Source organism: Eurosta solidaginis, chromosome 1 (assembly GCF_040869045.1).
Source record: "Eurosta solidaginis isolate ZX-2024a chromosome 1, ASM4086904v1, whole genome shotgun sequence".
Classification (NCBI taxonomy): Eukaryota; Metazoa; Arthropoda; class Insecta; order Diptera; family Tephritidae; genus Eurosta; species Eurosta solidaginis.
In genome coordinates, this window is record NC_090319.1 from 50,024,271 (window position 1) to 50,051,917 (window position 27,647).

General features: G+C 39.0%; 1 protein-coding gene across 2 annotated transcripts; it reads left to right on the forward strand.

Moving 5' to 3' along the window:
• Window positions 1-180: 180 nt before the first annotated feature.
• LOC137253061 (zinc finger protein ZFP2) lies at window positions 181-24,856 on the forward strand. Of its 2 annotated transcripts, XM_067789384.1 has the most exons (7): window positions 181-435; window positions 500-877; window positions 8,326-8,786; window positions 23,909-24,043; window positions 24,104-24,214; window positions 24,286-24,363; window positions 24,838-24,856. In XM_067789384.1, the coding sequence occupies exons 1-6, from the start codon at window positions 298-300 to the stop codon at window positions 24,353-24,355; spliced, it is 1,293 nt and encodes a 430-aa protein (XP_067645485.1). In that variant the 5' UTR covers window positions 181-297; the 3' UTR covers window positions 24,356-24,363; window positions 24,838-24,856. The 2 variants fall into 2 exon arrangements, with proteins under 2 accessions (XP_067645485.1, XP_067645477.1); XM_067789376.1 differs by lacking the exon at window positions 24,838-24,856 and having other exon boundaries at window positions 24,286-24,648.
• The last annotated feature ends 2,791 nt before the right edge of the window (window positions 24,857-27,647 follow it).

Consider the following 27,647-nt stretch of genomic DNA (forward strand, 5'->3'; position numbering starts at 1 on the left):
TAAATGAAAAACAGCGGCGACATCTGCCTATCACATTTCACATGTGCGAAAATTTCACGACATCTGCCACACAAGATTGGCATGGAGGGTGGCATTGCAGGTGGTGAATAATTAAAATGCAACCTTGCCGAACTCTTCTCAGAGAAAGCTTATCTGACAGCTGAAATATAAAGATTGGCAACGAAAGTCAGCGGTACAGCTCATTGCCAACTATTCTATCTCATTACTTCCAAAATCCAAAAAAGTGTATAATTTTATAACGTCTATAATCGCGTTTAAAAAACATTAGAAATTGCAATGCAAAACAAAAGTAACAAATGGATCATATGCCATATATGTTTAAAAACCTCTGACAGAGAAATGTTCCCTATATTCGGTCATGACGGCATAACAAATGATTTGCCCGCAGAAATAGCAGATTTTGGCTCAATCTCAGTATGTATTAATCGAAGAAAAGGACCAAATACGTTCTTAACTAAATACCTATTCTGTAATTTAGCTAAACAATACCAAAATAGGCGCTGATCGAATATGTGAAAGATGTTTATTACTTCTTAAAGCAGCGAAGAAATTCCGCAAACTTTGTCAATCATCCGCCAAACAATGGCAGGAATTAATCAAATTGCATTCTGTGGCAGCGTCGACAATAAAAATGCAAGGAAGTGAACAGCCAATGAAGGATGTTGTGGATAATACAAATGATATAGAAACCCCTACGGATGAAACAGAGCCTAGTGAAACCCTGGAGATACTGGACGAACAAGACGATACTGAGCAGCACACAGGACACGGTTATGTATTTGAAGTAATAGGGGATGACGAGGATGTTGGTGTAGACGCAGCAGATGAAAATATGTTAGCGCCACATGACGCTCAGGTAAAAAACGTCCTTCGAAAATATTTTTGTATAAAATTTATTAATAGCGTTGCCATCATAGAAAATCTGTTTGTCTAAGCTTTGGGCAATTGAGGGCGAGCAGTTATAAATGAGTAATTTTATGTGCTTGTAAGCGTATGAGTCGTGGCACAGTGGCTGACGTACCCGACCAAACGCCCGGGGTTGCGGGTTCAACTCCCACCAAGCATTCCTTTTTTTAAATTTATAAATTATTATTATTAATGGACTGTATTGAGTTTATGGGGTTTTTGATTTAATGTATTCCATTTATTGAGTTGGGTAGTTTTAGTGTTATTGGTGTATTTAAGTCATGGGAGGATGCATAGCATCAGTACACCTTTATTTATTTAATTTGGGGGCGAGCACTGGGGGGCTCTGAGGTTTCGCTCTAATGAGCCACCTCATCTTCTATTTGAAGAACCCCTTCAAAGTGTGATATGGAGGCGAGCACTGGGCTCTGATGTATTAGCACACCATCCGAAGAACCTCGATTTTAATAAAAAACTCAAACTATGTCTTTAGAATATTTCACTAACCAGTTGAGAATTACAAGCACACTCAATGGCTACTGAAACAAACGAACGAAAAATGTTCATAGTTTAAGTCGCTTAAACATACTCCCCCCTTAGACGGCTTAGTCGTCTAATGAAACTTCCATACGAGCCAGTGATCCGGCTCGAAGGACCATGTCTAAGCTTTGGGCAATTGAGGACGAGCAGTTTAATAAGAGTTATAAATGAGTAATTTTATGTGCTTGTAAGCGTATGAGTCGTGGCACAGTGGCTGACGTACCCGACCAAACGCCCGGGGTTGCGGGTTCAACTCCCACCAAGCATTCCTTTTTTTAAATTTATAAATTATTATTATTAATGGACTGTATTGAGTTTATGGGGTTTTTGATTTAATGTATTCCATTTATTGAGTTGGGTAGTTTTAGTGTTATTGGTGTATTTAAGTTATGGGAGGATGCATAGCATCAGTACACCTTTATTTATTTAATTTGGGGGCGAGCACTGGGGGGCTCTGAGGCTTCGCTCTACTGAGCCACCTCATCCTCTATTTGAAGAACCCTTTAAAATGTGATATGGAGGCGAGCACGGGACGGCTCTGAGGTATTGGCACCCCATTTTCTACAAGAAAAACCTCTATTTATTTAATTTGGGGCGAGAGTTGGGCACTCTGAGGTTTCGCTCTAATGAGCCACCTCATCTTCTATTTGAAGAACCCCTTCAAAGTGTGATATGGAGGCGAGCACTGGGCTCTGATGTATTAGCACACCATCCAAAGAACCTCGATTTTAATTAAAAAACTCAAACTATGTCTTTAGAATATTTCACTAACCAGTTGAGAATTACAAGCACACTCAATGGCTACTGAAACAAACGAACGAAAAATGTTCATAGTTTAAGTCGCTTAAACACTGTTATTAAGCGTTGCCAAATTTTTTGATAAATAGGAAGTTAGATAAAGTGGCAGTTATTTTTGTCAACGTCCGGTGCAATAACTACATCTAATACAACTTGAATATGTGCATGATAAAATGGATAACACACTGCTATCTACAGTTTTTGAAGCCCATCTTATTTCCGGTAATTCTATACGACAGCATTATACTCGTAATAAGCTTCCAAAAATCAGGAGGGATGCTCAAAGACACGTTTTGCACCCATGATCGCGAATACAAAAACGGAAGTTAAAATTTGTAAAGCAGGTTTCGAAGCGGTCCGTTGTTGTTCTTGTAATGACAAGGTTGCTCCCCGAAGGCTTTGGGGAGTGTTATCGATGTGATGGTCCTTTTCCGGATATAGATCCGGTAACACAGCACCATTAAGGTTATTGCCCTAGCGGGTAAGGGGGTCAGAATATACCCGCGGTAGGTATGCCTGTCGTAAGAGGCGACTAAAATACCAGATTCAAGGGGTGTGTAGCGCAACCCTTCTGGTTGCCAGCGCAATATATAGCTTCTCCAAATCCAATTGTCAACCTCACCTATCCGCGGCGAATCCTGTTTCACTAACAGACGAGGCTCTGGCGACCCCAAGCTCCTCATGGATCTTGGGGGTGGGGAGGGAGGGGATGGCCTGAAGGTTTAATGAGGCCACATAAATCGTGTCCGAGATGGTCGGGCTAGCACCTTAATGGTGCTGTGGTACCGGAGCGTACCGGATCTGCATCCGGAAAAGGACCATCACATCGATAACACTCCCCAAAGCCTTCGGGGAGCAACCTTATCGCTACAACAACAACAACAACAAGGTTATTGCTACAACAACAACAAGCGGTCCGTTGTACTCCCAGCGGGTTAGGGGGTTGTATATACCCGCGGTAGGTATGCCTGTCGTAAGAGGCGACTAAAATACCAGATTAAAGGCGTTGTGTAGCGCAACCTTTTCAGGTTGCCAGAGAAATATATAGCTTCTCCAAGCCCAATTGTCAACCTCACCTATCCGTGGCGAATCCTGATTCATTAATAGCCGAGGCTCTGGCGACTCCGAACTCCTCATGGATCTAGGGGTGGGAGGGCGGTATGGCCTAGAATATCGCATGTGGTCATAACAAATCGTTCCCGAGATGATCGGGCTTGGTACCGGAACGTACCGGATCTGCATTCGGCAAAGGAGCATCAACTCGATAATACTCGCCAAGGCCTTCGGGGAGTGTCCTAATCGCATTAGAACAATTATCGCGCTTCCCAAGGCCGTCGGTTCCATGTACCGGAGCGACTCGGGATTTTTTCTGACCAAGGACTGCCATTTCAATGTAACCCCATTTAATTTGATGCATACCTCCCACAAATTGTCATCCTCCCAGCAGCTCCTTGCAGCGGGACTGCTCCATATTCTCTTGCACCGGGAATGTATCGAACCCAATCCGGGTCCGTCTCCTGACCCCGGTCCTGAGAAAAGGCTTTGCTGCATCTGCCGGAAAAGAATCTTTTTAGGACGGTCATACTCTTGTCAGTGTGTCTCGTGTAAGGGATGGTTGCATCGGACAGGTTGTTCTGGGCTAGACCCCAAAACCAGACGTCCACGTAACTTCTATAAATCTTTTGTGGCTCCTTGCTGTTCACGTCCTAAGACGTCTCGTAGTCTGCGCCTTAGCGCCCCCCCCCCCCCCCCCCCCCCCCCCCGCTACCTTCCAGCAGCCCCGCTGCTCAGCAAGCCACAACAAGTACCCGCTGTTGCTCGCGCCCCACGGCGCCACCAACTCACACGGCTGCTCCCACTCATACCCACAATCTCCGTAGTAGAGTCCGGAGCAATGCCGAGCATCAGCGCCTGCCACCGTCTTCTTCCCCCCTCTTATCCGGCAGCAATTGTGTAGGTCAGGGAAACAGACTCTTAGTCGCTACCTCCCTTTGCACCGTTTGCCAGCACAGAATATATACGTTTGCGACATCCGCCCAATGCAGCTCCTGCCATGGACGGTGCCACTTTCCTAGATGTTCTGGTCTCCGCGACGGCAACTCCCTGACGTGTTTCATTGCGCCATGTTGCCAGGCCGCATACCCAAATACACCGGGTACCCCAATGCCTACCCAAGGAGTCTAGTCCCAGGGCCTCAACAGCAATCGCGTTCTGGCCTTCCACAACCCAGGCGTAGTCACCCGTCACTTACTTCCAGAGTGACGACGTCTCCCCCTATACACTTCAGAATTCTGCAGTTAAACTGTAATGGATTAACTGGGAAGATCACGGAGATAGTCGACTTCATGAAACGGCACAACATCCGCATTGCTGCGATTCAAGAGACCAAACTCACAGCAAGATCTGCAATGCAGACCTGTTCTGGGGATAATGTCCACAGAAAAGATCGCGAGAGCGGAAATGGAGGCGGCCTCGCGTTTATCATACACCACACTGTGCAATATCATATATTTGATCCCGACATAGACCGCAGGGACAGTGTCTTAGAACGTCAAGGATTATCTGTCCGGTATGGTGATGCAAATCTAGAAATCATCAACATCTACATCCGTCCTGTCACATGTTGCCTCAGTGGATACCGCCCTGATATCAGCGGTGTACTCACTGGAAACAATCGCATTATCTTGGGCGATTTCAATGCCCATCACGATCTATGGCATTCAAACTTACGGGTGGACAGTAGGGGTGAGATGATAGCGGATCAAATAGAAGAAACGAAGTTCTCCACTATAAACGGAGACGTCCCCACACGTATGGTAGGAAGCTGTCACAGTTCGCCGGATATTTCAATCGTGAGCGCAGAACTCGTAAACTGCGTCAACTGGCAGTCGATGGTAACATTGGCATCCGACCACCTGCCTATACTTATTTCGCTCGAGCGTCCCGCTGACTTCATCGTCGCAGAAAAACGCACTTTCATTAACTTTAAAAAACGAAACTGGGACGAATACAAATCCTTTACAGACAACCGCTTTGCTGCCCTCCCTATTTCAACTGATGCCCGCCAAGGGGAGCGTGCTTTCCGCAAGGTCATTGAATCCGCCTCGGTTCGTTTCATTCCCGCCGGTGGAATTCCCGAAATTCGGCCCGACTTCCCGGCAGAGGCCGCAAGTTTAGCGAGAGAACGTGACCTTATAAGACAGCTCGATCCCGGCGACCCTTAAATAAGGGATATAAACCAACGTATCAGATTGCTTGTGGATGAGCACAAGCGGGCGAAATGGGAGGAGCACGTAAGCGGTTGTAACCTCTCTGCCGGTGTTGGTAAACTTTGGTCCACTGTAGAGTCCCTATCGAATCCGTCTAGGCACAATGACAAAGTTTCCATCGCCTTTGGCCATAAAGTGCTGTCGGATGCGAAAAAACGACTACCTCCCTAATCTCGCCAGTTTTTTCGCCTCGCGAAACCTGGCATTATCACCGTCTAAATCATCCGCGACCTTATTTACAAGTGTCTTGCAATGTGTCCCCACATGACACCAACCATCTCTTTAATTGTAATGTGGAACCAACGCCTCTAATACCCCTTTCATTATGGTCCTCCCCTGTCGAAACAGCAAGTTTCCTTGGACTCTCGTTAGAGGATATTGATGACAATTTGTGATCGGTCGAAGCTATTAGGTGCGGCGAAACATTGCTACAACAACAACAACAGTGTCCTTATCGCTACAGCAACAACAAGTGGTCCATTGCAATTGTTCGATATTTCGTGAATACCATTTGGTAGACTGATAACATTTTTGAAATTATATAAATGCATAATGAAGTGCTTGAAGGAGTGTTTATGCCTATTTTCTAACTTAAGTGATCCTATGAAGTTTTGACAGAGGCTGATTAACCGTAACCCTTATCGGATATACATAGAACCCTTTCTCACATCAAAATGACATTGTGTTTTATTGTTATATTGGCCCTGATGAATAAAAAAAAGCAATTGCTTTTTTTGACCTTTTCCTTAAATTTCAATGAATAAAAATCCAAGCGATTGCTTTTTTTATAAGCATTTGCTATTTCTAAAAGCAACTGCTATTTTCATTCAGGATTTGCTTATTTCTATAAGCAATTCCAGAATTCCGAATGAATACATAAATGAAGCATTTGCTATTTTTAGGTAGCATTTGCTTACGATTTTTCAAGGCTGCTCTACCCCATGCTAAATTTTTTGTAATTTAGTTTTTATTCGATTTTCCTTCGCGCAACATTTAACTATGGCGCAGTTTTTGACTATTCGTAAAAGAAAACACTATAATGTGCGAAGGGAATGTAATAATGAAGACTTTCGGAAGCTATATCGATTCAATCGTGAGAACGTAAAGTGGTTGAGCACCTATTTTTTGGACGAAACTTGCGAAAAACGAAGAGGTGCGTTATCAGCATTTGAAAAGATGAAGATCTTCCTGCGCACAATTTCCGATCCGGGCTATCAAAATAGCGTAGCAGGAGAGGTTGGAGCTCATCAAACTACAGTATCCAAAACTTTTAATTTAGTAATGAGTGAAGTTTTAAAGAAGACACATGTGTGAATTAAATTTCCAAAGTCTGGCGGGGAAATGATTGCTGCAAAAAATGGATGGAGGGAAGTGTACTCTTTTCCAAATTTTATCGGAGTGATAGGCTGCACACATGTTCGAGTTCCGAAATCACAAGCTTTCGGTAACGAGTACGTCAACAGAAAGGGCTTTACTAGCATAAACGTGCAGGCAACTTGTATTGAAAAAGAAATATTTACAAGTGTAGATTGCCAGTGGCCAGCCTCCGTACATGACAGCAGGATTTTTAAAAATTCGGACATTTATGATGTACTTCAAAACTCATCAGAAAACGTGCTACTTCTTGGAGATGATGGTTATGGTATATCTCCCTTTTTTATGACACCTTGGAGGAATCCAATAACTCTTCAACAGCGGCACTACAATAAACTATTTTGCAGAGAACGAGTTGTAATTGAACGATGTTTTGGACAATTGAAAGCAAGGTTTCCGATTTTACAATACAAAGTTCGCAGTAAGATTGAAAAAAACCCCTTCAATTATAATTTGTTGCATTGTTTTGCACAATATTGCAAAGTTTTTAAAAGATGAACCCTTTGAACTGCGGGAGAGCCCCACTACTTCGAACAGGTTCCAGCCGAACCTATGAATAACAACGTAATGAGGCAATTGGGCCTGCAAAAGCGAGAACTTTTAACGCAGCAACTTTGTGATGGAATTTGAAATATTTACTAATATTTAATAATTGTTTGGGCTACAAAACAGTATACCAAAAATGTTAAATAAAAATTAATATAAATATATTAAATAAATATTTTAACAAATATAACTAAATAAACTTTTATTAATTTTTTTCAACATATATATATGTGTTGCTTCAAGTAAAAGCTTAAACTTTGTAGAAAAAGCAGCGGTGCCTAAAATTCTTATTCATATAATAATTAGCAATTGCTTATTAGTTCAAGCAATAGCCTTTTCAGCAATTGCTTTTGCTAATAAGCTATTAGTTCAAGCAATAGCCTTTTCAGCAATTGCTTTTGCTAATAAGCAATTGCTTACTAGAAATTGCTTATTTTTTATTCATCAGGCTCATTATGGCACTGTTAAGTGGTAAAGCGAAAAAACGCTGCAAAGCGTTTATGCGTTTTCGGTATGGTATGTATAAGTGGCTTTTGAGTCCATTGAGCCAATGTTTTCCTGCACTGCAATGGTTGATAGGCTTGCTTTTATTGCGGCATTCTACCGCGACGATTTAAAAATCAATGCCGGGTATAATATTTATACCCTCGGAGGAGACTTCTTATAAAAGAAGAAATACCTTTCGAATGAGTTAGTAAAGGCCTTTAGTTATTGAAAATGTAGTCTCTCCGATAATAGAACTAAACCCCAAATCATGTTGATTTGATTTTAACTATAAAACAAATCCTTACCAAAGAGAGCTTATTGTACATGATAACCGCGTTTCTTGTTATTTTTATATTACAACGTGCTTAATATAATTTGGTTTTAGTTTATTGAACTCGAAGACGACGACGATGGTATGAACTTTTTGGATGAAAATTCAACAGGAAACTCTGAAGCACTGACGTACTATTCACAATCTCAATTTGAAAATTTAAACCACGATGAAACGCTTGTTTCGGAGACACACCTTGGTAATAGCAAATTACTTGATGTTGAGCAAGAACTTGAAAATTTAAAAAAACAGCAGCCAGAAATGACAAATCACCCAGAAAGGATTACACAACAAGAATGTGATCCTGAGAGCAACAGTAGGAATATAAAGCGCGGTAAAAAAAGAACTGCGGATGCGAGCAAAAAATATAACAGAAATAAAGCTAAAGATAATGCAGATTCAAAAAGAGGCATAAACAATTATGTATGCAGTTATTGCGGTAATTCTTACAATGAAAAAGCCAAATTGACGCTACATCTAAAATTGCACACCAAAGAGAAACCACACGAATGCGAGTAAGTCTAAATATATTAAAAAAAAAAATATTTAATCTTAAAATTTTTAAATTTATTACCCAGCTGTTGTAGTACAGCACTAGTGGTATATTGCAAAGGCAAAACCAAATCAGAATACAGCACGAATTTGCCATTATGAAAACTTATTCTCTGAAAGAATTTATGACTTTATTCTATATTGCAAACGATAGCTCAGATGAACGATTCGGCTCCACAGGATTCACCACCCTTGAGACGGTTGCGCCTAACAACTTTACTTACTTACTTAATTGGCGCTTACCCGTTTAAACGGTTAGGGCCGTCCAACAAGGCACGCCAGTCGCTCATTCTCTCTGCCAACCGGCGGAAATTGGTCGCACCAAGGGAGTTTAAACCGTTTTCCAACTGGTCCTTCCAACGGATTGCGGCCGCCCTCTACCTCTGCTTCCATAGGCTGGTTCCGAAAGAAACACTTTCCTGGCCGGATCGTCATCTTTCATTCGCATAACATGGCCTAGCCAGCGCAGCCGCTGCGTTTTAATTAGCTGGACTATGTTGATGTCTGCGTATAGCTCGTACAGCTAATCGTTAGATCTTCTTCGGTACTCGCCATCGCCAACGTGTAGAGGTCCATAAATCTTTCGAAGAACTTTTCTCTCGAACACTCCCAGAGCCGCTTCTGTTGCTGTTGTCATGGTCCATGCACGATATCAGTTAAAGCCACTCAAGCTTTATAATAGACCAACGATCCTGCTTCAGTTGGAAGTATGCACTGACGAAATTTCAACTTTTATAAAATGACGAAGGTCTGGCAGTCACGGGCTCTTAGACTATTACTGCTGCCAACCGGGTGATTATTTCTCACAATAAATATCTGTTGGCTTTGATGGTACCACCTTGGAGAACATTTTTTTTTTTTTTTTGAACTCTACCCTAACTCGATATACAATGTAGGATATCAACTGAAAAAATGTTCTGGATAATCATTTGAGAACTATACAAATCTCAAAATCTCTCAAAGATGGAGAAAATTTTGGGAATAACGTTAGAGATCGACTCGTGAACTACAAGTTTTACGAAATTTCTCAAAAGTTGGTTAGTGATTGGAGAATGATGTTGGATATCAGCTCCAGAACTAAGGGTGGAAAAATATTTTGTCTATGTTTGTTGGGCTAAAAAATCCAGCTATTGCCGCATCTACAAATTATATAGATAACTAGAAGACCCGGCAGACGTTGTTCTGCCCTAAATTTGGCCTATCTGCATACATTTTAATAAGCTTTTTCCATCTAACTCTGCCCTACCCCTCTACACTTTTTCCTAATCTTTTTATTCACACCTCCCTCCGTCTTTTTTGCTTCATCTCCATCTTCGTTTCATTCCCTTTCTCAGTCTCCTTCTCTCTTTTCTCTTCTCACAAGTTTTTCTCCTTCTTCTTCATCTCTTATTGCCAGTCCCAGACGGTGGTATGTATTTTTTTCCAGTCCCATTCCGAGTCTCAGTCCCAGTCCCACTCCGAGTCTCAGTCTCAGTCTATTATTATTAATTCTTGTCTTTATTTCGGCTTCGCATGCATATTTATCAGTTTTGCCAGGTTGATGCGACTAAGTCGAATATCACAATGAACTTTAGAGCTCTCAGCAACAGCTTTCATTGGTGTAAAACTTACTCCGTATTATAGCACACATCAACAGCTTCAATTTGATACCCATAATATAAACACACATCCTAGTGTTACCCTGATCCACGTTTTGGCCTATATCTCGGGACCCTAGTCACCAATAGGTATGAAAACTACCCTGTACTAAAGCCCTCATCAACAGCTTCAATTTGATACCCGCAATGTAAAAACATTGTCTAGGCCTTCACGGGCCCACGTTTGGCCTATATCTCCAGACCCTAGTCACCCAGGGGTATGAAAATTATCCTCTACTAAATCACTCATCAAATTAATTTGTTATCCATATTGTATAAACACATTCTAAGGGTACCCGGGTCCACGTTGTGGCCTATATCTCGAGACCCTAGTCACCCAGGGGTATGAAAATCATCCTGTACTATAGCACTCATCAACAGTTTCCATTTGATATCCATATTGTATAAACACATTCTAGTGGTACCCGGGTTCACGTTTTGGGCTATATACCGAGACCCTAGCCTCCCAGTTGTATGAAAATTATCCTGTACTATAGCACTCATCAACAGCTTTCATTTGATATCCATATTGTATAAACACATTCTAGGGGTACCCGGGTCCACTTTTTGGGCTATATCTTAAGACCCTAGCCTCCCAGTTGTATGAACTTTATCCTGTACTATAGCACTCATCGACAGCTTTCATTTGATATCCATATTGTATAAACACATTGTAGGGGTACCCGGGTCGACGTTTTGGGCTATATCTCGAGACCCCAGCTTCCCAGTTGTATGAAAATTATCCTGTACTATAACACTCATCAACAGATTTCATTTGATATCCATATTGTATAAACACATTCTAGGGGTACCCGGGCCCAAGTTTTGGGCTATATCTCCAGACCCTAGCTTCCCAGTTGTATGAAAATTCTCCTGTACTAAGTCACTCATCAACAGCTTTCATTTGTTGTCCATATTGTATAAACACATTCTAGGGGTACCCGGGTCCACGTTTAGGGCTATATCTCGAGACCCTAGTCACCCAGGGGTATGAAAATTATCCTGTACTATAGCACTCATCAACAGCTTTAATTTTATATCCATATTTTATAAACACATTCTTCATATTTTATAACACGATCCTGCTTCAGTTGGAAGTATGCACTGACGAAATTTCAACTTTTATAAAATGACGAAGGTCTGGCAGTCACGGGCTCTTAGACTATTACTCCTGCCAACCGGGTGAATATTTCTCACAATAAACATCTGTTGGCTTTGGTGGTACCACCTTAACTCGATATACAATGTAGGATATCAACTGAAAAAATGTTCTGGATAATCATTTGAGAACTATACAATTCTCAAAATCTCTCAAAGAATGGAGAAAATTTTGAGAATAACGTTATCCTGTACTATAGCACTCATCGACAGCTTTCTTTTGATATCCATATTGTATAAACACATTCTAGGGGTACCCGGGTCCACTTTTTGGGCTATATTTTAAGACCCTAGCCTCCCAGTTGTATGAACTTTATCCTGTACTATAGCACTCATCGACAGCTTTCATTTGATATCCATATTGTATAAACACATTGTAGGGGTACCCGGGTCCACTTTTTGGGCTATATCTCAAGACCCTAGCTTCCCAGTTGTATGAAAATTATCCTGTACTATAGCACTCATCAACAGCTTTCATTTGATATCCATATTGTATAAACACATTCTAGGGGTACCCGGGTCCACGTTTGTGGCTATATCTCGAGACCCTAGCTTCCCAGTTGTATGAAAATTCTCCTGTACTAAGTCACTCATCAACAGCTTTCATTTGTTATCCATATTGTATAAACACATTCTAGGGGTACCCGGGTCCACGCTTTGGGCTATATCTCGAGACCCTAGTCACCCAGGGGTATGAAAATTATCCTGTACTATAGCACTCATCAACAGCTTTGATTTTATATCCATATTTTATAAACACATTCTAGGGGTGCCCGGGTCCACGTTTTGGGCTATATCTCGAGACCTCAGCCTCCCAGTTGTATGAAAATTATCCTGTACTGAATCACTCATCAACAGCTTTTATTTGTTATCCATATTGTATAAACACATTCTAGGGGTACCCGGGTCCACGTTTTGGACTATATCTCGAGACCCTAGTCACCCAGGTGTATGAAAATTATTCTGTACTATAGCACTCATCAACAGCTTTGATTTGATATCCATATTGTATAAACGCAGTCTAGGGGTACCCGGGTCCACGTTTTGGGCTATATATCGAGACCCTAGGCTCCCAGTTGTATGAAAATTATCCTGTACTAAATCACTTATCAACAGCTTTCATTTGTTATCCATATTGTATAAACACATTCTAGGGGTACCCGGGTCCACGTTTTGGCCTATATCTCCAGACCCTAGTCACCCAGGGGTATGAAAATTATCCTGTACTATAGCACTCATAAACCGCTTTCATTTGATATCCATATTGTATAAACACATTCTAGGGGTACCCTAGGCAAATAGCGAAAAAAAGGTAGACGTTGGCCGATTCTCAGACCTACCCAATATGCTCACAAAATTTCATGACAATCGGTTCAGCCTTTTCGGAGGAGTTAAGCCTCTAAAACCATGACAGAAGAATTTTATATATTAGATAAAAAAACCCATGTTTCCGTACAACAAAGCCTACCCCAAAGGCGGGCTTAAATCCGTCACTGAAAAACTCCTATTAGTTTAAATTTGGCGGGTGTTTAAAAAAACTTAGTTTAAGCTTAGCTTAACCATCTCTTAAAAACCGGCCCTTAATCTGTGTTTGTTTTCCGGTTGAAACTGTTTTCTAAGCGAGCAGAAAAAATTTTAAAGCTGTAAAAAAACACGCCCTTTCGATCATATTGTTACGAATATTAGCAAAACTAAGGAGTGCTGCCATCTCTAAGCCGATGCTAAGCAGTGACGTGAATTCACATCCATAGATCAATCATTATGTATCTACATAAACGAAAAAATATAATTGCGTCTACACATATGTACCATGTACGTATACGAGCAGCGGAGAGTCAATGCACAAATACGTGCATATATCTGAGATACTCCTATAAGTATGCAATGAGAAAAACTATAAAATTGTGCAATTGTAGTTACAGCTGAGAAGTTTGAGAGCTGCTGGACTAGTAGATTGTGGAAGCGCCTAGAAGATGCGAAGGTTGAAATCAAAGAGTATAAAAGGCGACAATTGTAGAGGCGCTGGAATTCAGTTTGATTTGAGTTGTCAAGCAGTTTCGACTAAGACGCTATCTAGCGAGCAAGCGCAGTATTATTTTGAATAGTAGAGTTTCATTTGAGCTATCAATCAGTTTGGTGATTAAGCAAGCTATTCATCGCACAGTTTGAGTGTTATTGTGAAGTACTTTAATAAAGGCCATTTTGCATTATTACAAATTGGAGTTATTTATTCAACAGTTTAGTGATTCGAACTTAGCAGAGGATTGCAAATAAGAGGATTTGCAAGTAAAATTCGTTACAATATGTTTTCGTGCTTGTTTCCCAGCTCGAATTTGCAATTTTCCATCCAAATAAAATCTCAAAATTGCGCTCTCTCGGTGCAATTTATACAATAGTACACTATGGTCTCACCGAATGACGTTCAGTAACAATTGGTAAAAGTTTGTACAAACTAAATACAAATATAACGAATTTTTTGTAATTAGCTGACATTTTCTTTTAAAGAGATACAATTTTGTATACTAAAAATTAAAAACGAATGCATACTTTTAAAAATAAAAATTCAGACTAAAGTAAAATAACTTTTTTAAAATTTAATATAATTATTAGACTGACCCGATTTTGCATCATATCTTTATATTTTTGATGCTGAAGGCTAAAAACCTTCGAATAGGTCTCAGAAGTCAATTCCCATAGTTTGAAGGCGAATCTCGAAAATTTACCCGATGCGAGTGCCCGTTTTTCACGAATTTTGGCCACTCCATTTTAGAGCTTGATTGATGATAAAAAAATTTATCCAATAATAGGCTAACTATATGATTTCGAGGTCGCTGAACACGACGCCGGTATTAGTGTTTCTCTACAACCAATATATCTCGCAAAATTCCCGAAAAAATTACAAAAAATGTACAAAAAATAGGAAATTATCACTTTGAATGCTAAAATAAAAGTGTTTAAAAATTTTGTTTTCCAACATGAAATACTGCATAATGTAGGAAATTTGAAAGGCTTTGAGATGCAAAAAAGCTGGCTCAATTTGAACTCACTTCGAGATATGAACAAAATGCTTAAATAATCCTAATACGAAAGAGCAAAAGTAGCATTACGTAATCGGGCCAATGACCTTGGGAATGGACTCTTGAGGTTAATTCTAAGTTTTTAAACTTTTAATTCGTTAATAATTCCGATATTTTTTTAACTTTTTTTTTTAATTTGAAAATTAAATGTAACAATATTCATCAAAGTTCCCATTAAAAAAAAATCAAAAATTTCTCCGTCCGCGCTAACTATAGTTTAAATCACTCAAGCTTATTACAAATAAAGAGATTCCAAAAGTCATCACTTAAATTTTTTCAGAGTTTCAAACACTTTTCCCTTTTTGAAACTGGGAAACAATTTTTTATTGAAATCAACGTTTGCAATGAGATTCTGATATCCTTCTTCGGTTACTTTAAGTGTCCCGTTCAGATTCTCTGACAGATTTACAAAACGTTGTGCCACATCATTTGTCACTCTGAAAATTTTCACTCCTTCCAAGCCCAAAAGATAACCTTTATCTCGCGCTCATGCCAGAGGATTTTTCTTTCAAAAATCCTTCGATATTCCGGCCAGAGTAAAGAATTTGAGGGTCCTCGAGGTTATCAATTCATCCATTTTAATTCACGGATATCTTCCAGAGCCACGGCGCGGCGATAGCCTTTCGTTTCTTGACTTCTCAAACGCCCTTACCATACTTTTTTCAGGGCGATACTCAAACGCGAATCAAAAAAGATAAACGAATTGTGAGCTCATTCAGGTACCACGTATGGCCAAGGAATGTCTTTAAGGCTACATCGTATACTTCTTCATTCACATTATCTCCATAATTGTAGATCGCTTGAAAGAGCCGGATGTCGTTTTCTGGAGCGTGGGTAGGTAGTTCACACGTAAACCAGTATTGTAAATGTCAAAAAAATTAAAATTTGCAAAGCAAACAACTCGTTCTCCATTAAGTGAGAGTAATCCCGGAAAATGTAGATCTTCAAACAGTATATTAAGGTGTGTCCACATCAGTAACAGCACGTGTTACAAACAGTTATATAACCAATGTTATGTAACTTGTTAGAAATTCAACCGAAAAATGTTGTATAACACGATGTTGTGAAACTTTTTTCTGTTTTTATAGCAGGTTTCATGTTACCTAGAGGTTGTCGGTATAGATCAAAGGAATTATATAACATTGTTGTACAACAAGTTGCAATTGTTTTAAAACAATTGTTATACAACTTTGCTATTTCGTTACCGGTGTGGACGTACTTTTACTCGCGCCATCCATCGGGCACGGTGCACTGGCGCCCTATTGAGTTTTAAAATGTACTTTTTTTCGTCTTATAATTTGTATGAAAGAAAAATGTACATTTTAAAATTCATTGTTACTGAATAGGGCCCCTGCTCTAATTGTTATTTTTAAATCTACCGGTTTTGCGATCACCTAGAGTGATAGCTCTAGAAATTCAGCGTAATCGTGTCGTGCTTTTTTCTAGAAAACTTCAAAAATAATTAAAACAATACAATATCGGAATTATTAACGAATTAAAAGTTTAAAAACTTAGAATTAACCTCAAGAGTCAATTCCCAAAGTCATTGACCCGGTTACACGTAATATTACTATTTTTCATATTAGGATAATTTAAGTATTTTGCTCATATATCGAAGCGAGTTGATTCAAAATGAGCCGGCTTTTTTGCATCTGAAAGCTCTTTAAATTTCCTACATTATGCGGTATCACATGTTGGAAAACAAAATTTTTAAACAGTTTTATTTTGGCATTCAAAGTGATAATTTCCAATTTTTTGAATATTTTTTGATCAATTTTTCGTGATTTTTGCGAGATATATTGGTTGTAGAGAAAAACTAATAACGACATTGTCGATTAGAATGTGACTCAGCCGTTGGATTGCCAGACCATGCAATACTTTTCGTACATACGTAGACATATCAACCCTGTCAAATACAACTCTGAATGCGACTGAGCCATTTGAATGAAAACAGTCAGTTGAACTCAGAGAAAGCACCAATTCGGTAACGTGGTAATGCGCTAATGCATTTAAATGTCATAAATTTATAAATCTATACAAATAACAGTCTCACTTTATTTCAACTATTATTATTAATAAATATTGTTAGCCACGAAGGCATTTTAAATACAGTGTTTTTTCTTAATAAGGACTAACTTGACGACATTTAAGTTTACCGAATTGCTTTCTGCGTTAGTGAGACAAAATTTAACACGCATTTGTAATAAATCGTCATTGGTGAATACATTTCGACCAACATTGCATCATATTTCGCTTTAAAAATATATATATCTGCTTCAGTAGCAGCTAACAGGAATCGTCGTGCTTTGATCGCAGTCAGAGTACTCACATATGTACATGTCACCATTAGTTGCTTCAGTAGCAGCATCAGTAAGTCTCGCTTAAGTTGCAACAACACCGAATTTCAGTGAATTCGTAAGCATACAAATATTGCCGTCAGCAGAGTCAACAGTGGATTCTGCCTCCGTCAGCTTCAGTAGCAGTCGATGTGCGTAACGTTCGCAGTTTAAAGAGTTTCAGTGAACTCGTCAGTTGAATTTAATATTCTTAGTCGCCGTCAATTTATTTTTTAGTCGCCGTCAAATACACAAATTATTTGTTGCCATAAATAGTATAGTCGTCTCGTTCACACTTAGTATATAAGTATTGTAAATGCGTACAAGAAGCAAAACAAAGAAAAACAAAAAAGAATCATACACAAGTAATACACAAAAAGAAGAAATGTCCAATCATTCAAGCTTAAATAATACAATAGTTGAAAATTCTCCTATGAAAACAGACGGTGATTGTGCAGCGAGTTCTGTAATTACTCAGGAACATATTGGCGCATTGTTAGCAAGCATAAACTTATTAAATGACAAAGTAAATGAACTTCGCCGTGACAACGAACAAATTCGTAGCGCAATCAGAATGGGTGATAGCAACAGCGCTGCAGCGTCAGCGTCAGCAGAGCCAGTACAGGGAAATGGAATCGCTCGTGCAGCCACAGAAAAAACAGCAGAACAGTCAAATAAATTACTAATGGAGAACAAGTTGCACTTGCAACCAACGTATACAAATTCGGGTATAGTAAATATGAATATACCTTCGCCGGGCACACAACGTCCACAGTATTTGCCACAATCGTCAAACGTCTCACACAATGGCGTGATTTCATATGTAGATAATATAGTTGCTAAATTGTATCCGCTTCCTTACTTTGATGGTAACTCAGAGGATTGGCCTCTATTCAGTGCTTGTTACCATGATACAACTAGGGAGTTTGGGTACAACAATCGTCAAAATTTAATGAGGCTTCAAAGAGCATTACAAGGTAATGCAAAACGCATTGTATCATCTTTATTAATTTACCCTAATAACGTGCCAGAGGTCATTGAAGAATTGCAATTTAATTTTGGAAGACCTGAATTATTGATTCGAGTACAAATGAGGAAAATTCAACAATTTCCGAATATAACTGACAGTCATCTTGAACAAATCTTGGATTTCTCCAATCAAGTTCAGAACATTGTCGCCTTTTTAAAATCATCTCAGTGTGAACAACATTTGTATAACCCAATGCTTCTGGAGGAACTAGTCCTCAAGCTGCCAGCTTCCAAACAGTTTGAGTGGTCTCGGTACGTAGCCGGTGCATCATCACATCCAAGTCTACAGACATTCGCCGATTGGTTGAGGGATATCGCTAAAGTTGTAAGCCTCATGCCATCGATGTTTGCGTTTTCACTACGTGCAGCTCAGCCACAATCATCAACGAATAGCCGTCAAGGAATGCAATTATCGTCCAGCCGCCCAATGACAAATTCTTCACGTAGGGTGTTATACAGTAATGAGTCAGATCTTGATGAGCAACAACAGCGGTCACAATACTGCATAAAATGCAAACAATCGCACAAATTAAGTGAATGTCCAGAATTTAAGGCACTTATTTTGAATAACAAATGGAAATTAGTAAAGGACAACCGTTTGTGCTTTGGTTGCCTTCAAAGAGGTCATGGCTTGAGTGAATGCCGATCCAGGCGTGAGTGTGGACTGGAGGAGTGCAAGCGTATGCACCATCCTCTCCTGCATCAACCGATTATTTCTGATACGCAGGTCGAGTCAATGACAACTTCAGTTAACCACAATGATAAACATCTCTTGAATTGCCGCGATAACCAACATGGTGAGTGTTTATTCAAAATATTGCCAGTAATTCTTACAGGTCCCAAAGAAAGTATAGCAGTATATGCCATGTTTGATGAGGGTTCATCGATAACGCTGCTCGAAGAAAATATCGCCAACAGTTTGGGTATAAAAGGTCGTAATCTGCCGCTCACTTTGCAGTGGTACAATAACAAACAAATAACAGAGCAGTCACGGGTAGTGAACTTGCAAATACAAGGACAGGGACGAGACGATTCATTTCAGTTAAAAAATGTGCATACTATTAAACAGTTAGATCTGCCAACACAGACATTTGATCGAAACTGTTACAGCCAGCTTCGTAATTTGCCCATGCCCAATTACACAACCGTCAAACCAACTTTGTTAATCGGTTTAGATAACAGTCACTTAAGCGTAGCTAAAGATATAATTAGTTCGGACCCTAATGGGCCAATAGCTGTAAATACTAAGTTGGGCTGGGTTGCTTATGGGCCAACACATCCCATGGAGCTTCCAAGCACTAAAATATTTCAGTTTGGACAGCCTAGTAGTGAAGAGGCCAGCTGTGCCGCTTCAGAGCAACGATGATCTAAGAGCAAGAAGAATTCTGCAGGAGACGACGAAATACATTGATAAGCGTTACGAAGTAGGTTTATTATGGCGTAAAGATAACATTAATTTGCCACAAAGTTGCGAAATGGCCAAGCGTAGATTCATAAAGGTGGAAAACAAAATGGCTAAAGATAATAAATATGCCGAAAGCTACATTGCTGAGATGAACAAATACATAAGAAAGGGATACGCTCAGCTTCTAACAATCGAAGAACTGAGAGTTGAAGGCCCGTTAACGTGGTATTTACCACATTTTGGGGTGGTAAATCCTCACAAGCCACATAAGCTGCGAATAGTATTTGATGCTGCAGCATCCACATCGAATGTGTCATTGAACTCAGTACTATTGAAGGGGCCAGAGCAGGCTCAGCCGTTAATGGCCATCATGTTCCAATTTCGTCAACGTCAAGTCGCAGTAGCTGGCGACATACAAGAAATGTTCTCACAAGTAAAGATCCGTATTGAGGATAGACAATCACAACGCTTTCTGTGGCGAAATGGCGACCAGTCTCAACCGATCCAAGTGTATGTCATGTCGTCAATGATATTCGGTGCTGCATGTTCGCCTTGTTGTGCCGAATACATAAAGAATCTCAACGCCAATAGTTTCAAGAAAAGGATGCCCCGAGGTGCAAAGGCTATCGTAGAAAATACGTATGTGGATGATCTCGTCGCCAGCTTTGATCATACACAAGAAGCCGAAGAGGTAGTCAAGGAAGCTGTCTTAATAAATGCGGCCGCTGGATTCCATTTGCGTAACTTCATCTCCAATTGCAAGAAGCTTCAGTGTGAACTAAACCAGGGAGCCATCACAACTTCCGATGTAGTGGCCATGGAGCGTCAGCCCACAACCGATAAAGTCTTAGGTATGTATTGGAATTCCAGAGATGATGTTTTGGAGTTTCATTTCAGATTCCACAAAATACCGCGCGAGGTTATCGATTGCAGTAGGCCGTCAACGAAACGTGAATTGTTGGGATTAGCTATGGCCATTTATGATCCGTTCGGTTTTCTGGCCAACATTACCGTCGGGGTCAAGCTAATTTTGCAAGATACATGGAAACAACAAATGGACTGGGATGAACAACTGTCATCCAGTCTCAACATACAATGGGTTGCATGGTGGAAATCGTTCCAAGAGATCAAGTATTTTTCAGTTCCAAGATGCTATTCGCCCGCATACTCCACCGCTGAGGAATTGCAACTACACATATTCGTAGATGCCAGTGAAGCCGCTTACGCTGCAGTGGTCTATCTGCGACTTAAACATGTTAACGATATACAAGTAAAATTTTTGGCCGCCAAATCAAGATGCGCACCGAAAAGAGAGACAACAGTACCACGTTTGGAACTACAAGCTGCAGTCCTGGGCAGCCGACTCAGGACGTTAGTGGAAAAATGTCTAGACCGAGGTATACATAGTGTCACGTTCTGGAGTGACTCCAAAACCGTGTTGCTTTGGATCCGATCAATAAAAAGAGATTTTAAACAATTCGTAGCCAGTCGAATCTCAGAAATTTTGTCAAGTACAGATGCTAATCAATGGCGATGGCTTCCGACAGTAATCAACATAGCAGATGAAGCCACAAAAATGAAAACGCAAATTTCGTCTAGTTCAAGGTGGATAACAGGCCCCGCTTTCCTGTATGAAAATGAGGAATTTTGGCTAGTCGAACCTACACACTTGCACTATGATCTACTCGAAAAGGAAGAGCGTAAGAAAATGTCATTGCATGTCATTAATGTTATTTCTCTAGTAGATGTTCGCAAATATTCCACACTTGGGAAATCCCTACGAGTAGTTGCATGGATATTACGTTTTATAACCAACATCAGGTCTAGGCTACGACTTTCAGGTGAGATGTCGTCTGATGAATTGAGGAACGCCGAAATTGCTTTATGTCGACAAGTTCAGTACGAATTCTATAAACCCGAGATCGACTTACTTCAAGCTAAGAAGTGTCTACCGAAGTCCAGTTCATTGTTTAAGTTGACACCAATGCTAGACACGAATGCGGTTTTACGTATCAATGGGCGCATCGATGCCGCATATTGCCTACCCGACTCAGCACGTCGTCCAATAATTATTCCACGTAATCATCACTTCGCCATACTGGTAATAGATCACTTTCACCGGAAGAACCACCACCAGAATAGTAGACTTACGATAAATGAAATGCGGCAGCGATTCTGGATACCCAGGGCTCACTCCTTATTAGCTGCAGTAAAGAAGAGGTGTCCACTCTGTATCCGTGCCAATGCCAAGCCAGCCGTGCCATTGATGGGTCAGTTGCCACCTGACCGTCTGACGCCATATGTGCGACCCTTCTCTTACACGGGTGTGGATTATTGTGGTCCATTTCTAGTCGCTATTGGTCGCCGTCAGGAAAAGAGATGGGTAGCATTGTTTACGTGCCTGACGACCAGAGCGGTGCATTTAGAGGTTGCTGTGGACTTATCTACAGATGCATTTATACTTTGTTTAAGAAATTTTGTTAATCGTCGTGGTGTACCAGTTCGCCTCAGAAGCGACAATGGCACTAACTTCATCGGAGCTCAACGTGAGCTGAAGAATGACCGCCAGCTTTTTGATTTTGACCAAATCCAAAAGGAGGTGTCCAAAGTAGGCATAGAATGGAACTTCAACTGTCCAGCTAATCCCTCAGCTGGTGGCTGTTGGGAACGCCTTGTTCAGTGTGTTAAAAGAATATTGCAGCGAGTACTTAAAGAAGAAGCTCCACGTCTAGAAACCTTCCGCAGCGTATTAATAGAGGCGGAGAACATAATCAACAGCCGTCCTTTGACCGACATTCCATTATCACCAAACAGCGAGGAGCCATTGACTCCCAATCATTTTTTGTTGGGATGTGTAAATTCAACCCAGACGCCGTGTGAATCCGAAACGAAGATCTGCTTAAGAAAGCAATGGAAGATCTCACAGAATTTGAAGGACCGCTTCTGGAAGCGGTGGATTAATGAATATTTGCCACAGTTGTTAACGCGTCAAAAATGGCAAGAGGAAACCTCACCGTTGAAGCCAGGACAACTTGTTATCATCTGCGATCCGAGCTTGCCTCGAAGTCAGTGGCGAACAGGTCGCGTACTAGACGTCATCACAGCTAAGGACGGGCAAGTCAGAAGCGCCAACGTACAAACTAGTCACGGTATCATAAAACGTCCGTCATCAAAGCTAGCCGCCTTAGAGTTTGTGAATCCCACAGAGAATTCACCAGGGGGTGGAATGTCGATTAGAATGTGACTCAGCCGTTGGATTGCCAGACCATGCAATACTTTTCGTACATACGTAGACATATCAACCCTGTCAAATACAACTCTGAATGCGACTGAGCCATTTGAATGAAAACAGTCAGTTGAACTCAGAGAAAGCACCAATTCGGTAACGTGGTAATGCGCTAATGCATTTAAATGTCATAAATTTATAAATCTATACAAATAACAGTCTCACTTTATTTCAACTATTATTATTAATAAATATTGTTAGCCACGAAGGCATTTTAAATACAGTGTTTTTTCTTAATAAGGACTAACTTGACGACAGACATCATGTTCAGCGACCTCTAAAACATATAGTAAGCCTATTTTCGGATCAATTTTTTATCATCAACTATCCCCGCCTTCTCTACAAGGAAGCTCTAAAATGGAGTGGCCAAAATTCGTTAAAAATGAACACTCGTATCGGGTAAATTTTCGAGATTCGTCTCCAAACTCTGGGAAATGACTTCTGAGATCTATTCGAAGGTTTTACGCATTCAGCATCAAAAATATAAAGATATGATGCAAAATCGGGTAAGTTTAATAATTATTGTCTCAAAATACAAGGTTATATTAAAAATTAAATTAAATTATTAAAAATTATTTTTAGTTCTCAAGGTAATCGATATCTATGTATATTTGTAATGCCTTAAGGGCTAATTTATGGTGACTTATAACCATAAACCATAACCAGATAAAACAGCTGATCGAACCTACCTTATGGAAATCAATGTAATCGATTAATGGTGCCATACCATAACGCTAACGCCATAACCATACCATAGCCAACCAATTGGTTTTTGGTTTCTCGCCATATCCATAACCTAAAAATATTTCAGTTGGTCAATTTAATAACTTTTTGTAGATTTTATTCATTGTTTTGGATACTTTATGACTAAGAGACTTATTTTTTGTGGAATATGTTTGTAATGTTTTGCGTTTTCTTCATTTTTATGAAATTTCCACGATTTTTAGGCTACGGCACCATTAATCGATCACATTGGAGATGGTTATGGATATGGGTATGGTTACGACTATGGCGTTTGGGTTAAGGAAGTTTAATTAGCCCTTTATGCCGTTAGAAGCCAAAGTTATGGCAAAAGACATATACGTTTGCACGTGTAGATGGTACATTATTATGCGCTGTTTTACCCGAACCGAATATCTTTTCATTTTTGTTTCTAGAATTTGTCACAAACGATTTTCACAAACGCCACAATTAACGCGGCATATGAATTCGCACACAGGCAATCGTCCTTTCGAATGTAAATTTTGTGATTCCACTTTTGCGGATCCCTCTACATGTATTAAACATCAGCGGTATGTACTTGTGTTGAAAAAAGTATACATTTTGTGCTAATTTTTTATATCAAAATCTAGAATTCATACACAGGAACGTCCATACGTTTGCGAAACATGTGGTAAAGCCTTTTCTTATTCGAACGTATTGAAAGTGCATGTTATGTCACATACAGGAGAGAAACCTTATGGGTGTGTATAATACACATATATTTTTAAAAAGGTTACTCGTATTTAAATACGAAGAGATTTTTTATTTTCAGTTGCAAGTATTGCGAAAAAAAATTTACACAATCACATCACGCACGAGCGCACGAGCGTACTCATATATGAAATTTCATGTAATGAAGCAATAAGTAATGTTATATTTAAGTTTAAAAAGTAATTTAAATAAAATAATTAAAAAAAAAATTTTAAGTTAAACGGTTTTATTGAAAACAATACTTACATGAAATAATAATAATACGAAAAGCTAGAAAATAATTAGGTAGGTCCTAGGTACTAGTCATCACACTCCTTATCAATCTAGGGCGTTGATCAGACAATTAAATAAAAGCGTTGGACGCGTCATATTTCTATTGATAGTAATAAGTAAAACCAACTGAACCTTAATCACGTTATGCCACGCCTCACATTTTTAGAAATTTCACGTCTGATCAACGCCCTAGATTGATGAGGAGTGTGATGACTAGTACGTAGGACCTACCTAGTTATTTTCTAGCTTTTAGTATTATTATTACTTCATGTAAGTATTGTTTTCAATAAAACCGTTTAACTAAAAAATTTTTTTTTTATTTTTTTATTTTATTATCTAGATAATTTGTAGATTCCGAAACAGATGGATTTTGTTTAGCCAACAACCCTACAAGAAACGCTGATAGTTTTACTAATACACTCACACTTGTAATTGACAATGCTGATCCTGCGATGACGTAAACATTGATACTTAAATTTATGTATGTTCCTTTGATCGCTCACGCATGTCCGCATGTTCCCAACAACAGCCTATAATCATGAAAAAGGACTCAAACTGGGAAAGCTTCGGACACCTGGTACAGAACAAAAGAACATACAGCAGATACCATTATGCATGTGAGACAGATACATATTTCTCAACGGAATTTTATGTATGCGAGAACAGTTTATCCGATTTAATCATGTTGTCACTACTGACTGTCATATGACAATCAAATGATTATCACGGTTGTTTTGTTATTTTTTAAATTCCGCCATTTTCAACCGACGAAAACCATATAAAAAATAAGTTTAAAAAATGAAAAAGAGAGCATTTCAAAGCTCCATGCTAAAAGAAAAAAAATCGAAAATAATATTAGAAAATACCAAAAGATGTCGGAATGTATGGAGCTCACTCAAAAAATTGATACGCGAAAAATAATAGTGGTTAGTGGTGATTCATTTTTAAATGTGTTTCCGCATGAGGAAAGCGCTATTCTGTTGTTTTGTTATTTTCTGAATTTAAATTGAGCATTCTGAAGTCGAATTCTTATAAAACTATTTATTTTAAACAAATAAGAAACGCGTATGCCGTTATCACGTACAAAATTAAAAACGTAATGAAATAAAGTAAATAAAAAGCAAAAAGCATTGTTTCATTTTTGGCGGAATATAACAATTGTCATTTATGATAGTATAACAGTCAAACCTGATATCTACAGTAAACTATCATTTATGACACTTTTTGATAGTTAGAGTGTCAGCACTGATCGAGGAAAAGGAATGAAAGTGAGCAGTACGGCTATATACTTAATCAGTAGGCGATGTTGGTGTATAAGAAGGAGACAAAAACTCACACGTACACAGTTGTTTACATCACATTTGCGCAAGTCCCCTTAAGTTTGTGATAGAGTTTGTATGAGGCGCTGATCGTTAGGTTGACATTGCTGACAATCAGATGATAGTCATATGATAGTCAGTATTCTTGTAGGGAAATCATCTAATTATTCTTAATCCAGTTAGTTATCAAGTTGATGTCCAACTTCATTCTCCAATCACTATCCAACCTTTGAGAAATTTTGAAAGATGTAAAAGTATCGAGTTAATCTACAACGCCATTCTCAAATTTATAACCGCACAGCGTTACCCGCCTTGACGCAACAAAACGCACGCAACAAAACGCACGCAACAAAACGCACGTAACAAAATGCATTCCTGCGTGCAAGTGGCATCGCCGTCAGCTGTTGCTGAAAAGCAATGCCAATTGCACTCAGCAGGGGTAATAAGATTCAGCGATGAAAAATGATGGCCGCTGAGCGTGGGGGATAAACGAACCGAATTGAATTCGTTTTGACATGTTGGAGTGCTCGGTCGTAAAACCTAACTAGTGAAGGAAATTAAAGTAAAGATTTTAAAGTGTAGAGTCTTAAACTAAATTTACTAAAATAAGAACAAAACAAACATTTATCATAACCAAAAGTGTGATGTGAAACACAAACAATGAACGTTTATTAAATTAATACTTAAACAAGAACAAATGAAATTTATTTTAATAAAGACGAACTAAATCTAACCAAACATAAAAGAAACTAAATTTATTGTGTGTGGGGGTGCGGGTGTGCACATTGAGCTGCATGCCCAGCAGCGTGAGTATTTCCCTTTTCTAAGGAAAAATGGTTGGCATCAAAAACCAGCCATATCATGGCGACCGTGACAGGACCTCAAAATGGCGGCCATAGTGGCGAAGAGGCAGGCCTCTTAAAAACGCAAAAACTTCAAATAAAAATTTAAAATCAAAAAAAATTTTTTTAACTGAAAATGAATTAAACCTACAAAAATTACAAAGAGAATCAAAATGAATTATTAATAAATTACAAGAAAATACACAGATACAAGAAAAAGTTACAAATAAAAATCCAAAAAAAATCTACAAAAAAATCATAAAACCAAATAAAAATCCAAAAAAAAAAATACAAAACTTATAAAAACCCTACAAAAAAAATATAAACATGCAAAAATTTTACAAAAAAAAATTTTAAAATTCCAAAAACTACAAAAAAAAAAAAACGTTCTAAAAAAAAAAAAAAAAAAAAACTACAAAAATTACAAAAAAATTACAAAATTTAAAAACCATTACAAAAAAATTACAAAATTTAAAAACCATTACAAAAAATATATAAAAACGCAAAACTCTTACAAAAAAAAAAAAAAATATTTAAAAATTAAAAACTACTCAAAAAAATTTTTTTTTTCTTTAAAAACAAAAAACTATAAAATCTACAAAAAAAAAAAAAAAAATTTTACAAAAATTTGAAAAAACCCTACAATATGTGGAAAATTCCAAAAAAAATAAAAAACGGTTAAACATCCCAAAAAATTATAAAATTGAAAAACAAACACTTACAAAAAATCTACAAAATCTAAAAATTCAAAAAAAATTTCGAAACTAAAACACTAACTTTAAATGACTGTACCAAAAATTTTTACTATAAAAACGGCATTAGCCACGCAACATATAACGGCCCTAGCCACGCTACCAACATAGCGGCAAACCACCGTAAGCAAAAAAAAAAAAGGTAGCAACAAACACCTTGCAGTACATGGCAGAGCACAAACGCAGCAGCTACAGCGAAACAGCAACCGAAGCAGCAGTCCATTAGCAGCAGCAACA

Excerpts from the sequence above, each read along its gene's own strand:
- LOC137253061 (XM_067789384.1), top strand. The coding sequence starts at position 298 with ATGCAAAACAAAAGTAACAAATGGATCATATGCCATATATGTTTAAAA. Across the intron at positions 8,787-23,908 it reads GAGAAACCACACGAATGCGA|AATTTGTCACAAACGATTTT; the intron begins GTAAGTCTAAAT and ends TTTTGTTTCTAG. Across the intron at positions 24,044-24,103 it reads ACATGTATTAAACATCAGCG|AATTCATACACAGGAACGTC; the intron begins GTATGTACTTGT and ends ATCAAAATCTAG.